Here is a 17,099-nt window from a genome sequence, read left to right on the forward strand (position 1 = left end):
GCAGTCACTGGAATTTGTCCTATTGGGTAGTGAAGTAAAAACATTCATGCCAATCTGTCTTGTTGTTGTCGACATACCTGAGTCATGAAAGTGGTGGTCTTAGCGACTGACACTGCCATGCCTAAAGCGATGGTGCTGCTAAACTAAAAATAACTGAAAATGTTTCTGTATTTAAGCTTTAATTGACGTTAAGCCATTCTTCTACAGTAGCTCGCCCTCAGGCGGAGTCTTGTCAGCCAGGATGATGAATGTTGGGTGGGTGAATTACTGGATCAGGAATGCTCTCAGACTAACAGCTGTTAGCCACGCAAACAGAAAAATGCAAACAGTTACTTCAACTCCCACATAAATAAATATTTTATTATGTTTTTAACTTTGTATGCATGAAGTTTCATGATGTTTTTAACTCTGGTCGCTTCATGCATACAATCAGATGCAGCATTAGAAGCACCTCTGCGTGGAAACTGCTCTGCTGAGGATGTTTCGTAGTGTTTTGCGTCGTATCGTTTGGGCCCGTTGGTCAACGGGTGGGGCTCAGATTGGGCACTGAGGAGTTTTCTTTGTTTTGCTCGAGCCGTTCCTGAGCAGGTTTTGTGTTGTGTTTCCCTGAAACTGAAACTGCTTATGAAAAACATTTTAGTTAACTGAAACTGTAGTGGACAGAGTAGAAAAGTGAAGACAACGTTAAACAGTATTTTATAAAAATGGCAAAAAAAACCAACCGAGATCTAAAAATTCACCCTTCTGACAAACACATCCATCTATAATCCATAACAATAAAGCTTAATACTGAAACTAAACCTTTTTAAACAATAAAAACTAAACCGAAACAGGCAAAAATGAACTAAAAAACAAACATTTAAAAGCACATTCAAATGAAAACATCTATTTAAAAAAGAATCTGTCAAGTTTGGCTTCAGGCTCAAAGCCATTTAGCAGAACACTGAATTATAAGAAGATGATTAATGTTATTCACTTTATCTAATGGGTTAAAGGTCGTTGTCATTACTCACAGGGAGACTTCCTGTAAGGGTGAAAGAACTATTTTATTGATCGATCATATTTTTTCCGTTGGCACCGATCAGTTTTACAGGTTTGGTTGCGCCAATAGAAAATATTTGAATGATTAGATAATTATTTAATGATTTTTAATAACTAACTGGGTTTATTACATTTGGCCTTGATTCAGTCCAGCTGTTACACCCTCCCTCTTCACATGAGTGTAGCTCATGTGTGAAGTCACTCTTTAATGGTTTTGTTATTAATTCAGTTGAATTACATTATTTTTAATATAGCAACAGTCACTTTAAAGCCTTTTCTACTGCAGAGTAAAGAAACGAAACCCCAACAGTCACAATGAGTGCTGGAGCTGGCCAGTACAACAGTGATCAGTCAAACTGTGTACAATAATACAATAAAGCCTTGTGTGTTGGCAAGCAAACAGTGCATCTCCAGCGTCGTGCTGGTGCTTCCCGTGGCCGAGACATCAAAAGCTCCCATTGGCACAGATTAAATATTAGATGCGTCGTACTCGGTCCACAACAAGTGAGACAAACACAGTGAAAGTGGGTTGGGAGAGGGTTTGGTGTCCGATTATACCTGGATTCTGTAGTAGTAGTATGTGTAGTATGTGCAGTATTACTATAGGTAAGATTCCCACAACTCCTCATGAAAAGTGGTATATAACCAATGGTCAGTACCCAAGCTTTGCACACCATCATGCATTGCACTGAAGGGAAAATAGCAGAGCATCACAACATAAACTAACCAAGGAATTTACAATAGAAGTTAAGCTCAGTATTTATTCATAACAGAAATACACATGTGATACCAACGACTCACTGCAATGAAACATGTAAAGTTAATTATTTTTGCCATTAGCAGATGTTAATGTTCATAAAGTTTAATATGTTTAATCTCTTTGTTTTAAGAGTTTCATTTTCTTTAATAGTTATACAGTGGTATGGCAGGCAGATCATCCAGTACGAGACAGTAAAGGCGTACCTGTGATCAACAATGTTTTTAGTTTGCTTCATCGTTTTATCACAAAAATATTCACCTGGCTCTTCATCGCTGTCTCAGCCCTCCTGCTTTACCCCAACAGCTGTGACTGGTTTTAATGTTGTGGCGGATGGGCGTACATGTTATGTCATCTGTATATATTTAGACTTTGATGGCGAATCTGTTTTTCATCGCCTGCTGACTTTGACTGATTTAATTTTATACACTGGAGTTCACACCGAGGCTGGTTTCTGAAAGTTTGTGTATAATTCTTTGCGTTCTGAGCATTCCTCCTCAAATGTGTGTGACACTGTGAGACAGGCGCAGCACGGTTAAATAAAGCCGTGATGGAAAAGCAGAGGTATAAGTGCCGACTCATCTCATCCCCACAAACATACTTGTCAGCAGCAGAGCATTTTCAGAATATCTCAGGGATATTCTGAAAATGCTCCTCAGTGTTTGTCGTGCTCCTGCCAGGCAGGGAGGGTCAGGCAGGACTAAGAGTGGGATTACAGGCGTGCTGAGAGATACCAATAATCAGCCCAAGTGTTTCAGGCCTCCTCGCCAAGATGTGATGACAAATCGAGACTCACTTCAGCGTGCCAGTTTCCAGTCTCACCCTCACGGGCCAACATCTTCCACTACAAACCCAACCCTGAATCCTCAGCCTCAACCTCCCACACTGGTTTCATTTGCTCCATCATCCAGCGGCCCACTCCTGATAACCTTCTCAGCCAAACACTGAGTTTGGCTCATGCAGCCAGGGTAATTAATCCGCTCTGGTGGGGCCGCAGCCGAGTTTCGTGATGCTTTCGCACACCTGGGAGTGTTGGTTGGAAAAACAGGGCGTGTGGAGGGAGAGCCAAGCGTTGGGCACACGTCAGAAGCAGAGGCCACCATGCCCTGCCCAGACGTTCCTCGCACAGGCTCCTATTGTTCGGCTCCCGCGCTCGAGAATTCCTGTCGAGTCGAGGAGATTCCTTCATGTGTAATGGGCTATTATGTTGTGCTCGCTCTATTGAATAGACTAATGAGTTATGCCAAAAGCTAATGTCTCAGGGGAGTTCTCTGCACAGAGCTGCGTAGCACAGACTCAGTGCCATTGTGTTCAGACCCCCCTGTCCGTTGGCATGCTGTTAACCTGATCAGTGTGCAGGTACAGTGAGGCATCTCCTTTTAGCAATTATCCTGCAGGCCTGAAAACTTAATAAAGCTACACCTGACTCATGGTGTAAAATCGAGGGCATTTAAAGGCTGAGGAGATAAGAACAGAGTCATAAAAGTAAACATGCAACAATCACGCTGATAAAAGTAATCTGACAACAAACTGTACAGTCACTGTTGTAAAAGAGCCAAAGTGATATAACATTTTTTTCAGCAGAAGTCTGTTAATATTTATATTGTCAATACTTTAGCACTTGATTTTTCCATAGCGTTATCTTACCATCAAAACATACGGTGAGCTTACTACTTTACTACTTTACCTTACTCCATTTTTACCAACCGCAGCATTAATGTAATAAGAATTTAAGTTTATGTTTTAACGACGGCCACATACATACCAATACTTAAAGACGATTAAATACATTTTAATTCCAGTTAATTTCCTTCTGAGCTGTGATGTAGACACTTTTACACAACTACAAAATCCAAATCCTTCTGCCACCACCCAACACTGATGATGTGCATCACCTTTATGTCATGGATTACATTCGTTAACCTGACTGAGCATGTAGAAGAATGCCTTAATGGATTGCTGTTATTGTTCATTTTCACCTGTGGAAGAAGCATTCAGATATTGCTCACCTCACCGCATGAGATCTTAACTTAATCTAAAGTTAAACACGCTTATTGTTGAATTTAAAGACTGTGGTAAAAGAGGCCTGCGGTTGTTACAGCGTGTGTTTTTTGTTGTAGCTGTCTGCATATATGCTGAGTTTCATTGTATTTGTTCCATTTTTAATATGCTGAGAGTTTGTACAGCTGCTGGTTTGGCCATGTCTATCTTTCAAAATTAATTTTTAGCTCAAAGGTAGGATAAAAAATTATCTAGTCCTTAGCAGGTCTTAAGATTAGGTAAATACTGCCTCAGATGAACAACAATACAGGAAATATGACAGTGTGTCAGTATTTATTTACCCAAAGCTAAGCAAGAATGCGGTGTGTGAAAAACTAAGTACACCCCAGGATTCAGTAGCTAGTGGAACCACTTTTAGCAGCAATGACTTGAACAAATTGTTTTCTTTATGACTTTATCAGTTTGTCACATTATTGTGGAGGAATTTTGGCCCAGTCTTCTTTACATTGTTATCTTTGTTTCAGGTAATCACATATCCACAGCTCTCGTCAGGTCCTCCCACAGTATTTCAGTCGCGGCGATGTCTGGACTTTGGCAACACCTTCTTTTTCAAACATTTTGTTGTAGATTTGTTGCTGGGACTTGAGAGTGCTTTGGTATACAGACGAGTTCTTCGTGGCTGCAAAATGAGCCCAAATCATCACACCTCCACCACCGTGCTTAATTTATGTTGTGCTTGCTGATTTGCTGTGTTTGGTTTTCTCCAGCTGTGATGCTGCAGTGCATTATGGCCAAAGATCTCGGCTTTTGTCTCGTCTGTCTAAAACATTGTTCCAGAAGTCTTGTGGTTTGTTCAAATTGAGCTTTTTAAACCTAAGCTGTGCTGCTGTGCTCTTTCATTTGTTGTTTTTTTGCATATATTGTTGCTTCTTGCTAACCAGGGCCTGTAGCGTCAGAGATGTAAGCCTATTTTGTCTGCACATTAGTACTTTTATTTCACAGAGACATATCCATGCTTCTGCTTCCATTAACAGGATTTTTGTTTGGCTGCGCTGACCACTGCACCTGGGATTAAGTCCAGCTTTTTTGCGTGTCATCTAAACTTTCTCATTATTGTCTGAATCTTTGGTCCTGACTGTCTCCTGCAGCAGACATGCCTCCAAATTGTTTTGCAAACAAACAGTAGGTCTGTGTGGAAAATGTGACTTCAGCATTGTTATGATTGGACTCAGAGCGCGGGAGGACACAGCAGTGTTTCTTACAGCACGCCCGAGGCACAGAAACCACCGCGGATTTGTTTGCTAAATGGGCTGGATAGATAAGACTTTTCACCCAATTTGCATTGGATTGTTTTTTAGCTGCTAGTTCAAGCAGCTCTCCGATGAGTGATGGCGGAACAATCTGGGCATGCCAGTGTTTGAGCCGAACCAAGAACAACTTGTATCACGTTCATTAAAGAGCAGGGACGTGTCTGACAGATTAATCCAGCAGATTCACGCCGTTTTAATCTCTGCTTTGCAAGAATAAATGCTTGGAGATCTTAAATGTATGATATAACTGTAGCTTTAGCTGTTTTTGTGAGTCCTGTCCAGTATTACTGTGAAGCTTATGGTGTGTTCACACTAGACACGAAGCAAAGTTTTGCTTCGTTACTGAGTTTAATGCGTGCATATGTATACCTGGCGTCAGGTTACAGGGTCATTCCAGAGGTAATCGACAAAATGTGGAAAAAAATCAGGTACGTTTTTTTAAACTATAAGTTTAGGATGTTAATGAAGCTACATTTTATCATCATGTCACTTTGACATGTCGTGAAAGTGAGTAAAGATGGGCTGAAATGTTGCTTTTTGTCAATTAGCATTAATTTTCCTGGATGTTTTTAGCCCGAATGACTTTATACAATGCTGTTCAAAAGTCTTGAGCTCCCCATCATTTCTTTATACTTTCCTTCCAAGGAGTCTGCAGACCTAAGTCAAGGGGTGAAGCAGCGTTGTGTCTAAACGTAACAGACAACAAAGAAAGAACCAATTTTAAACCGTATCTTTAAGTGCTTTGTTTACTAGCAACCTGTTGTTTTGTACCAAAAACGTGATTTCAAACACTTATATGCATATATCTGCATGGTGTGCAGTGTGTCTTTAAAAAATTTGAGGAAACTGGATTAGTAGAGATCGAAAAGAGGACAGACCTAAAAAAACTATTTACATCAAATAAAGATCAAATCATGCAAATCCCGAAAAGACCAGGCAGAGGACCTGAGCGATGTGTCCGGCCCTTCAGATGTTCACTGAGGGGTAAAGGTGGCTGTCATGAACCCATTTTTGATGAAAGGAAATTGGGATAAACAGCTAAAGTATTCCAAATTATACAGGAGCTGGGCTTAAAAATCTGTGGTAACAGGTCTTTTTCAGTTGAATTTTTCCTGCCACAGTCTGAAGACATGGATGTTGGGTTCATCCCTGTGTTAGCCCTGCTATAGACTAGCAACCTGCGCAGGGGTGTACCCTTCTTTTTACCCTATGACAGCTGGGAGAGGGCCCAGTGCCCATCCAATGCTAAATTGGATAAGCACTTAAGAAAATGGATGGATCCTAGAGTAACATATTTTCAACACTTTTGTTTTCAGTCAGCTTTCTTTACGACCTCTATTTAAACACTTAGTTGAACCATGCAGCTGCAGTTGGCTTGTGCTCTTCCAACCTGCTTGTCTGTGGGAGAATCCCAGCTGATGATGAAGGTTACAGTCCACAGTCCACATCTGTCTTCTAAGCATTTGAGACCGATTTTAATTTTAAACGATGCACCAGCACATTGCTGAATATCTGCATCCCCACTCTCAGTGGCTGATACTTTTTATTTGTGTCAAGTCAATTTTGGTCATGCTAAATGTTTAAAAATACTGTAACGAAGAGCTGAAGAACTCTGAAACTTTAAAATGTCAAATATCAGTCTCATGTCAGTATCAGTACTAGCCCAGAAGTTCATACACTAATTTCTCTTAATTCCTTCAAAGCTGACATTTCCATGGCTCTAAGGTTTCTTTTTGCAGCAGTGATAATAGCTGGATGAATGATTTACTGAAATAAAACGAAGTTGACTCGCGAGCCAAGATTAAATTAAAAGATATGCACGGAAGCTCCTGAGAGGAGAACAGCTGCCCCTGGAGGAGGAGGAGTGGTAAAGGTCGACGAGGAGACAGCAAGCGTACGTAATGACCTGTATGTGTAATGATCATCAAAGGTGAGCCGGGAGGTCGTGGCAGGTTGGAATGAGAACTACATAAGTGTGACACGCGCTGTACTTTGCTGAGTCACTTGGTGGTAAAATGTGGAAACTTTGAGGTGGATACATAAAAGACACATCTTACAGGGTTGAACATAAACCGCGTGCTGGATGTGCGAGCTGCTGGAAGAAACCCGACGGCCACTTTCAGCTCGTTTAGAAATTGCAGTGTACACACAGGTTTGTTGCCGAGATGAAAGGGCATGTTTAGCTGCGTTTGACTGCTCTTTGCCTGCACTTTCTTGTTACCTCTCAGTTTGTCTGTCTTTATCTTGTTGCTCACACTTTGCTTTCTGACTTTCCCTTTTTTTATTTACCAACTTAAAGCCCTGCATACTGAACACATGCAGCTTTCGTCCCAGTTCAGAAACTTTAATCCCACATTCATTCTTTCTTCAGCGGAAAATGAACCTTTGACGTGACAAAAAGAATGAAGCAGCCGATCCGTCGCTTTTAAATAAACGTATCAAATTTATTAAAGTTTGCCCAGAATTCGGCACGTTGGCGACCAATCATTTCGCAGAAATGACAAACCAAACAAACAAAGGATCGACCAATATGGCCATCAAATTACAATGTGTAAAAATGGTAAATAAATAGAGAGCAGCACATGTAAGCAACAAAGTTACTGAAAACATAAATTATGATGAGTGAATGGCAAGAAATCAGTGATAACATCTGGAATACAAAAAAAAGGCTCCCAGCAGCTGACACACAGGAGACACCCTGTTAGGTAAATACAGTTTCAGTCAGTGAAAACATGTCTCGAGCAAAGCCATGATACAAGGCACATAATCCCTTTTACTGACAGATGATCTGTTATTGCAGTTGTGTGCTAGGAAAAAGAAACTATGGCATTTTCAGAATATACAGCAGAGATTTTTTTTTTTTATTCTGTTAGAAAGATTTGAGTACATTCCTCTCTGTAATATCAGGTTCATGAAATGTTATTTGGTGTCTGGTTTTTTTTTTTTTTGCTTTGTTTGTTTGTTTGTAAAGTCAATAAGCGTGAGTCTCTGACCGTGACATCTGAAAAGATCAATGAGTGTCCTTGATTTTTGCAGATTGTGGCCAAGTTCTCTTTTTCAGCTTGTCTCCTTTCACCCGAACTCCTTGTAATGTCTCTAACGTCATTCTGGCGTCTGAAGAAGTGCAGCCCGGTCGAGCTGTCTGTGCTCTCTGCTCTGCTGCACTCGTGAAACCGATATGGAGTCGGTTATAGCCGGCCTTATGCGGGCTACCCGCTTCCTTCCTGAGGGGCGCTGCTGCACAGAAGTCCCCGCTGGCTTTAGAGAAGGTTTAAAGCCCCTTCCTGCCTCTGTATGACAAAGTGCAGAGGAAAGCAGTCTTCTTTAGGAGGCCACGCTCTCGCCCTCCCATGCTCTCGCCCTGTGGTGCTGTCTCACCCTCCACTTCTCCAGGAGCAGGCGGGTTTTCAGCGCAGCCCTGAGTGCTGGAGGCGGTGCCCGTTTATCACTGTTGTTCTTCAACCTGTAGATAAAGGCATAAAGCCATTAGACATGCAAACCGGTGACTTTGCAGATTATGTAAAAAGCAGGTGTGTGAATTGGAGCAGTCAGTCAAACACATTCAAAACAAAGTTGTTACTCCTGAGTGGTTCGAGAAGATGGATGTTTGGAGTTTTATGATTCCAATTATTAATAAGTGAGAAAGTACAGACATGTGGCGCCGCAAACTTTGAGACATGACAGCACATGAACGCGGCTCCTTTACCTACACGGCTCCCACAGTTAAGCGACGTAAAGTGGCAGAGCTTACTCGAGGTGAATTCCACACGATCCTAGGCGTTATATGGAATTTATAACGCAGCTCAGTCATCATAAGTTTCAAGGAATTCCTCGCTTGGGGGTTAATCTCTAAATTTCTGCTTCTGAAACATGTGCTGGCTGTTTTTATCCTGCAGGCTCACGGGTGTTACGCTCACAAGAGCTGACATATTTCACGCTACAAAGGGACCTCGTGTTGCTGTGAGGTTGTACAGGGGCGAGTATAGAGGGTGGCCATGGGGTGGTGCACGGCCCCCTGCTGCCCCACCAGCATCAAAAAGTGTTATTGGACTAGAATTGGACAAGAGTGTTAAAGCACTTTTAATTATGTATCTACAGCTTTTTACTTCTACTCCACTACATTTTAATACAAATATAGTACTATTTACTCTATTTAGTCATTTTTTTCAAAGCTTTAATTTAACTAATGGTGATTTTTAAATATGAATCAACTAAGAAATGTTGCTGTTATTATAAATTAAACTACCCAGAAGTATTTAAATGATTTAAAATCATCACCAGCTGCAGGATGAAAGTAACAAACAAGAATTATTACCCACAGTATCATGTATATGATTCTGTGTAGGAAGTACTTTACTTTGAGTATATTTTGATGCTAAAACCTTGAGAATGTTAAGTAAGATTGTGACTTTTTCTTAAGTAAAGAGATCAAATGCTTGTTTCCACTGTGCCACTTTGTCCTGTGTTATTGCACAGGGCCACATGGGAGCATGAGAACAATGCCCTCTATAGATTTCAAATCAAATATTTTGATTTCTTTCTTCTTGTTCTTTGTCCTTCCAGTCCCTCCCTATTTAAAAAAAAAAATCATTTTAATGTCCCTGGTTGTAATTGCCACTTTATTTTGCAAATACTGCGGTGTTTATCCCTCTTTAGTGCAAGCGTGTTGTTTTACCTCTTAATCCTGTCCGTGTCTGCTGCCAGCCTGTGTTTGCGCTGCGCCCCAGCACCGTCGTCGCCCCCGGGGGAGCGAATCACCACGTCGGCCGTTGTCTCATACCTGAGAGCGGGAGCAGAAACACGCGATGAGAACAGGATCACATTTCAGTTATTCATTTTCTACACAAAACCTGTCGCCACATGTGATGGAGACAATGCAGAACGACAGACTGGGAGCGTCTTTTGGTGTCACTGTCAGTAAATATGCTTTGGCTGTGTGAAGCGCACCTGAGGCGGTTTTCAGGCCGGCAGAAGTTCAGGCAGGTGTTGTCGTTTTCCCGGACACACTGGCAGCGAGGTACGCTCCTGGGTGCGCTGGAGTCCGCGAGCGCGCGCCGCGTCCGCGGAGCGTTGCCCAGTCCGTACGAGACCACGCGCCTGGATGCGACAGAGACACAGTTAGAATCATAAAACTAAAACAAAGAGTCAAAAACTGAAAACTAAACATGCTTAAAAACATATCAGAAGACTGTCGAATGCGATTCAATTTTGTTGTTTCGCTTTCACGTGCAAAAATACAAATAATCGGAGATTGCTTAAAGAGAGTAAAAACGCATAATTTATCGCAAAACTTCGTCAAACATCAATCTAAGCGATTTACTTTCTCTTTACAGATGTTTACACGCTGCTGGAGACCACTAACCACACTTAAAAATACTTACTCAGGTGTGTTGACCCATATGATGTCCAGGTGGCAGAAATAGACGCACTCCTTGTCCTGGAACGATGCGCAGGAACAGCGTTTGGTCCGCACATGGCGCCCCTCTTTGACGGTGGAGGCAGTGAGCGCGTCTCCGGCGGGGGCCGACAGGACTGTAATTACAGCGTCGTTATCAAAACACAATCTACAAGCTATTAAACTAAAGAGAAGTTGAGACTAATCTGCATAACTGCAGGCTGGGGATGTTTTTGATTTGATTTGCTTTCACTCAGCATGGTGAGTGGTTTGCTCGGTGTTTATGGAATTTACGTAAAATTAAGTTTATAAGTGGTTGGAAAAAATCTCGCAAAAGTTACCTGTGGAGGAAATCCAGGAGTACATCACTGATAACACGGAAATCCAAACGTATATATCCATAGTTTGCAGTAAAGTAGTGCTGAAGAAAATGAATAATCCCTCAGAGGTGAGAAAACGAGCGTGTATCCCTCAGAGCGTTTCAGCGAGAGTCCTCGGAGATTCGCGCAGGAGCGCAGAAGCGTCGGTCTACAGTCTCTGTTGTCAGTGTGGGCCCACATGTGCAGCCCTTTGACTTTATAGTACAAGTGCTTCCCACCTCCCCTCCTCCCCCTGCAGCGCTGTACAGTTTTGTCCTTTGGCTTGTACCCAGACAATAATGTTTGTTAGCAGTCGGTCCCTGATAAGGGGCCGTGCAGGCCAAGTTGAGGAGTTTGAGATGCTTTGGTTCCAAGTTTGGGGGTGTGGGGAGTGTGGGGGGAGACTCCAGGCGAGTAAATGCGACCTGAGCCGTACTCATCTAGTGGTGCTCTGATTAGACAGCAGGTGGCAGTCTAGTGACAGCATTTCTGCTTTTGCAAATATTCACTGTAGACGTTTAATACATCAGCGTCAGAGGGGACTTGGGGCTATTTAGCAGAAATATAGCTGAAGCACACAGAACTACAATAAATATTAATGCTTCACTTAAAGTGTATCAGCATGAGTTCTTTCTGAAAATTACTCAGTTTTTCCTGCATAAAAAAAATAAACCTCAATAAAGATGCCTTAGCCTTTTCTGAAAAATTAAAAAATGTCCCCAGGATTATAATAAAAACATGTTAACAGCCAGGCTTAATATTCTCAACAATTAAATACATAATGGAAGTTTTGATAAACAACAATAAGTAAGGCCTTGGTTCCCATACACGTGACTTGGTATTTAGTACTAAATATACCATTTTGTGCATTATCTGCACAAAAAGTGATGAGTGGAATTTAAAAGTGCCTTATGCCCTTTTTTAATGAGAGGATGAATTAATTTTCTTTAGCTTTATCTTATTTGTAGGCAACAACGGTCGCAACTGATGGTGACTAGGAGGCAAACTTTGTGAAGGGGAAAAGGAATGGTTCATTTTCTTGTGTGAAGCAGACAACAGGTACCTGCAGATTACCAATGACCCAAAGGGAGGTAGAGACTAATTAGAAACCATCATGAAAGGTACGTGTAGGTATGTAAGGTATGTGCCTTCAGCAGGATCAGAGATTCAGGTGATGGAGAGAAACTATATGGTTTTGGAGCTTTAAAAATAACAGCTGGCAAAAACGCTGTCAAGTAAAAGTATAACAGGCATAATAATTTTACATTCTATTGATAACGAATGCACCGTATTGTGTCTGCAGTCAAGTGAAATAATTCTTTCAAACTACAGCAGCATAACAGCTTAAAAGACACAATTTGAAAAAAGCAGTGCCATCCATACTGGCACAAAGGCTTTAAAGCAGTGAGTGTTGGTTCAGTCTCCAGCACTCTTTTTACTGCACCTCCCCAATAAATGCTACAAAAAAAAGCACCAGAACTTAGATAATGATCTCAACTTTTCTTTAGAATTGTAGTGTCTTAAATCTGACCTGTGATCTACACATTGGGGGGAAAAAACAACAAATTAAAGTGCAAGAAAAGACCCAAAAAATTCGACTTTATTTTTATTAGTGTAAAAATTATTAGTCTAAAAATGTAAGTGTACCTTTTTTAAAATTACCTTACAATGAGTGAATATATACACTCATTGTAAACCTCTAACCATGAATACACCCACTCACTGACTAAACCTGTGAAAAACACAGAGCAGCATGATCATTTTTAGTGGAAAAACTTTCTCACGTATTGTTTCATGACGGGAAAATAAACTCAAAGCAAGCTTAAATGGAGTATGAACCCGATTAGACCTCTACAGCACAATGCAATTTGTTTCTTCCTTCATTTCCTACTTCAATACACATATCAATATCTAAGACTGTGAAACGGTACAAAGTATTGTCCGCTGCATCCACTTAATCACAGCTTCTAATAAGATATTCCAGCATTTTCTTAAGAAGCCAGCATGTGTTCGTATTGGGACTCGTGTCGTCCACTCTCTGTATAATCTGCACGGCTGCAGATCAAAATGTTGGTCTGCTTGTTCATGAGCTGGAAAAAAGAAGTGAGTTTAATGTGAGTCATTCTCTCTGTTCTTCACAGCATTGTTTGCCTGAAACAATACATTACATAACCGAAGCAAACAGCTTTTTCTGGGGTCCCTTTGGTCATGATTTTTGCCGTAGATTAAACATCTCAGCTGATAAGTATGGGCCAAATGGAGTGTCCTATTTACAGATTAATTGTAGTCGAATTCCACATATGACATGTTTGTAGCGTGTAGGGTATTTTGTGATTGTCTGTGGTCTTGCGTCACCCCTTGTGATCACAAGTTGGAGCAGACTACCTAGCAGCTCCTTAATCTGATGGTTTCCCTCCATCACCAGTTGTAATAAACCGTGGAAACCGAGGGGTACTTCATTTTCAGACACACTTTGCTGTGGGCAGCAGTGGAAAATTGGTCTTGTTTGCATGTGTGTGCATGCCCATAGTGGAAAAGTCTTAGGTAAAGTATCCTGTCGTGCTCTGATGCCCCTACTCAGAAACGGGCCTCGAGAGTTTCCACTGGCTGGGAAAACAAGTTTGTCCAGGAAAGAAACAAAGCAGGGGAGCTGCACCACGAGCAGATTTGTAAGGTTTGGATTAAAAATTTTGGCACTCAAGTTTAAATCATGCATGGTGTGCTTAAGCCTTTAGAAACAGCCCAGGTTTTCTTCTGTTTTGGCTCTTCGCTTCATCAGTGTTGCAGATCTTGACCTCTAGGGGTCTCTGTTTGCTTTGCTATAGCTTCACCCACAGCAGCCAGCCCTGAGGGAGGAGGGGTGGGAGGATTAGTCTTCAGTGTGGATGGATGAGTCACCTTTCTGAATGGTGAAGAACAAGATTATCACTGAAAACCTCTTAAGACGACAGGGAAGTTTCCCTCACTGAGGCCAATTTGCCATGTTTGAGCTCTCCATATCGTCACTTTGTTTTATTTGTATAAAATAAAATCAATTTGAAGTTTAGATCGAATTCTACTCGTTAAAATCAACAAATTGCAATATTTAGGGAATGTTTATCATTAAACAGTGGTAGTAAGTGATACATTTAAAAAAAAAAAGGAAAGAAAAACAAGATTGAACTATGGTTCAAGATTGTTGCAGTATTTTTTCATCATTTAACACAGCCCAGTGAGCATGCTGATTTTCATTCTGCTCAGGTCTATGCAAAGGTTAGAGCACAGAACAGTGCTGAAGCAAACGTGTGCAACATCATCTTTCTGAGAGGTAAGAAACTAAAGTCTGAACACTGAAAACAAACATAACCACCTACTTGTAATTTAAGAAGCTCCATTTTTGGCTCTGCAGAGCATATTTTCATGGTTTAAACTATTAAGATTAATATGTGTGCTTCACATGGCAGTTTGATGTAATTGCTTTGGGGCACCAGATATTAATGACACGCATTTAATGTGTTCATTTCGTAATGAAATCCCTTTGGGCAAGTGGGTTATTTTATTTGCAGTTGTAACAAACAGTTTGCTGCTCATTAATTCATCTTTCAGATCTTTTCCTGTTTGGTCTGCAAAACTTTCCGAGTTTTAAAATAAAGTCAGCACCTTGAACCTTGAACCTTGAAAAACCCTAAAAACCAAGCTTATCATTGCAAATCCAGTTCTGTTTTAAAACATAAGCTTTAAAGTATTTCCAGGAAATGTAATTGATTTATTTATTGTTAGACTGAAACACTCCACCTGTCACCTGTAACCGATTCACAAGTCTGACACAAAAATTGTCTAATGACAATCTTGCTCTAGTAATGGCTACAAGTCTGAGAAGACCAATAATAATTCATGTAACTGAGTCACCCGTAAGATGAGGGTAACATGAAGTGTAAAGTGTATGTTAAGATCCATTTTTCACTAACTGGAGCATTTCTGATGTGGCTTCATTAACTACACATCCATAGTGTAGTGGTTTACACATTTGCCTAACACGTGAAAGCTCCAAATTCCTCTGCGGTGGGATCAGGTGTTAAATAAATAAATAAATAAATCTGCCAAATCAAACATGTGGAGCTACCTGCTGTGATGAAAGTAGCTTTTATTAAAGAAGAAGCAAACTGAAGTCTACATTTAATGACAGGAGTGTGTTTTTCTGGCTCATTTCCATCAATTTCCAGTATATAAAAGCACAGCCTGTAAACTGATGTTTACTGTTGGAAATGAGGGAGGTTTGCAGGTGTTCAGAGGGACGAATAGCCTCTTTTTTTAATGCAGTAAGTGTTTAATCAATCAAGTATAAGACAGTTTAAAGGTTTATAAACAATTTTTTTTACTGATACAGTTAAGAATATTGATACAGCAATGTAAAGCTACCATAATGCACATACCTATGGACTTATGGGTCATAATGGGCACTAGATGGATTATAATAAATAGTTGAACACAACATCTGTACACAGAAACATTGCCCGATAATCCATAGAAATGTACATATACAAGTACAACATTTATAATTCCATAAATTTACGAATGACGAATCCTCCAGAATAAAATTGATATCATCCAGTATTATGGTTCTTTTTTATTTTTTTGAATTAAACACAAGCATTGACTGAATTTATAAGGAATTATGTACAGATTCCTAAACAAGAAACTCCATAAAGGCACAATTGTCTATACAACATGTACAAAAAAAAAAGAAAAAAAAACTGTCTGGAGCTGACAATTTGGAAAAAAAATTAAATGATTGGTCATCATCATCATCATCATAACTGTCATATGATTGCACGTACAATATGAATGTCAGCATCTGTGCTTTGAAAGGTGATTTGCTGAGAAACAAACCCCTGAAAAGTGTTTTCAGTCTTACAAAGTGACAAGAATTACAAAAGGAGAAGAAGTGTTTCCACTTGAGGGTTTCAGGTGGCAATGACCAGTCGGTCTTCATCGTCACTGGAGGCCTCGTTATAGTCTTCAACTACCTTCTGCCAGCTGGTCACTGGTGGCGGTCGTAGAGGTGCAGGATCACCAGCTCCTTCAGCTGCAGGCTGTTTGGGGCTGCTTGCTTGACTCTCAGGAGCTGGTGATGGATTCTGCTGGAGGGATTTTTCTCGTTCATCCCTCGCCACAGTCTGTGTGAGCTCTGCTCCACTGTTACCTCCGGGGCTAGCCCTGCTGCCTGAGGTCAGTTCTGGAGAGGCGCTGACCTTAAAAGGGGTGGGTGGTGAACCAAGCCTGTGTTCACCATGAGGTGGCTGTGTTCCCAGAGCTTCAGGGCTTCCCTGCCTCTCAGAGGACCCGGGGAGGGGACTGAGGGTGGACAGAGGGCTGAGCGAAGGAATGATGGCAGGCAGGGCAATATTTACTATTTGCAGGCCTGGGACGTGTGTCTGCGGCCCAGTGCCGCTTTGGGAGGTGGGGTTGGCAGCTAAAACCTGCACTCCGAGGGCAGCATTGAGGGTGAGGCCTTGCTGGGGCAGCAGCTGTGTGGATGCCAGGCCTGTATTGGTCAGTCCCATGAGGTTAAGTGTTTCCAGACCCACTGGCTGGATTGTTTGAGCCTGCAGGCCAGTAACCTGCCCTAGAGGGAAGCAGGGTACGACACTGCTGATTGGTTCCTGGACCACAAGTGGCTGAGTTGGCAAGCTCTCCGTTTGGGGTGGAGTGTTGGGAGCTGGCAACGGGCTCGTGTTTCGATGAATGACGCTCAAAGCTGGGATGGTGAGCTGGACGGGGCCCGCCTGGATTGGCACAAAGGTAGAATAAGCCGCCAGGCCAGCAGGGACCAGCTGGATCCCCCCAACTGGAACCATACTGTAAGAGGAGCGAGACGGCTGCTGAGAGTGCAGGGGCAGGTGACTGAACAGGTGAGTCTGGGTCTCTGCTCCCGGTGTTTGTGATACACCCTGTAGGGGGAAGTGTGAAGGAACTTGAGAACCAAAGGAGGAAGTCTGTGTGCCCCGGTCCACTGGTATACTTGACTCACTGGTTGCCACAGCAGGAGACGCAGAGGTGTCCTGTGAAAGGAAAAAAAATATCGTCACTTCTTGACATTATTTTGGCAAAACCCAAGTTTAGAAGATATCTGGATGAGTCCAGTAGACCTATAGGATTATTCACCTTTGCTCAGAGAATTCAGAGGAGTTTTGTGGAAGTGCCTTGCATGCAGGAGTCAAAGTAAGGGTATGGATAGGAAAGAAGGGAAGCAGACA

At 41.7% G+C, this 17,099-nt stretch overlaps 2 protein-coding genes across 2 annotated transcripts in view; both read right to left on the reverse strand.

Moving 5' to 3' along the window:
* Window positions 1–7,530: 7,530 nt before the first annotated feature.
* edn1 (endothelin 1) lies at window positions 7,531–11,124 on the reverse strand. The gene is made up of 5 exons (XM_040021325.1): window positions 10,846–11,124; window positions 10,491–10,641; window positions 10,057–10,206; window positions 9,785–9,889; window positions 7,531–8,572 (listed from the first exon to the last, which is right to left on the reverse strand). The coding sequence occupies exons 1-5, from the start codon at window positions 10,904–10,906 to the stop codon at window positions 8,434–8,436; spliced, it is 606 nt and encodes a 201-aa protein (XP_039877259.1). The 5' UTR covers window positions 10,907–11,124; the 3' UTR covers window positions 7,531–8,433.
* Window positions 11,125–15,192: 4,068 nt separating this feature from the next.
* The window catches only part of hivep1 (HIVEP zinc finger 1), a 65,324-nt gene continuing 63,417 nt past the window's right edge, over window positions 15,193–17,099 (reverse strand). Inside the window, 1 exon segment of the mRNA XM_040021327.1 lies at window positions 15,193–16,904. Within this exon segment, the coding sequence (XP_039877261.1) occupies window positions 15,807–16,904 (1,098 nt within the window). The 3' untranslated portion in view covers window positions 15,193–15,806.

Source organism: Simochromis diagramma, unplaced genomic scaffold (genome assembly GCF_900408965.1).
Source record: "Simochromis diagramma unplaced genomic scaffold, fSimDia1.1 OVJJ01000753.1, whole genome shotgun sequence".
NCBI classification, from domain to species: Eukaryota; Metazoa; Chordata; class Actinopteri; order Cichliformes; family Cichlidae; genus Simochromis; species Simochromis diagramma.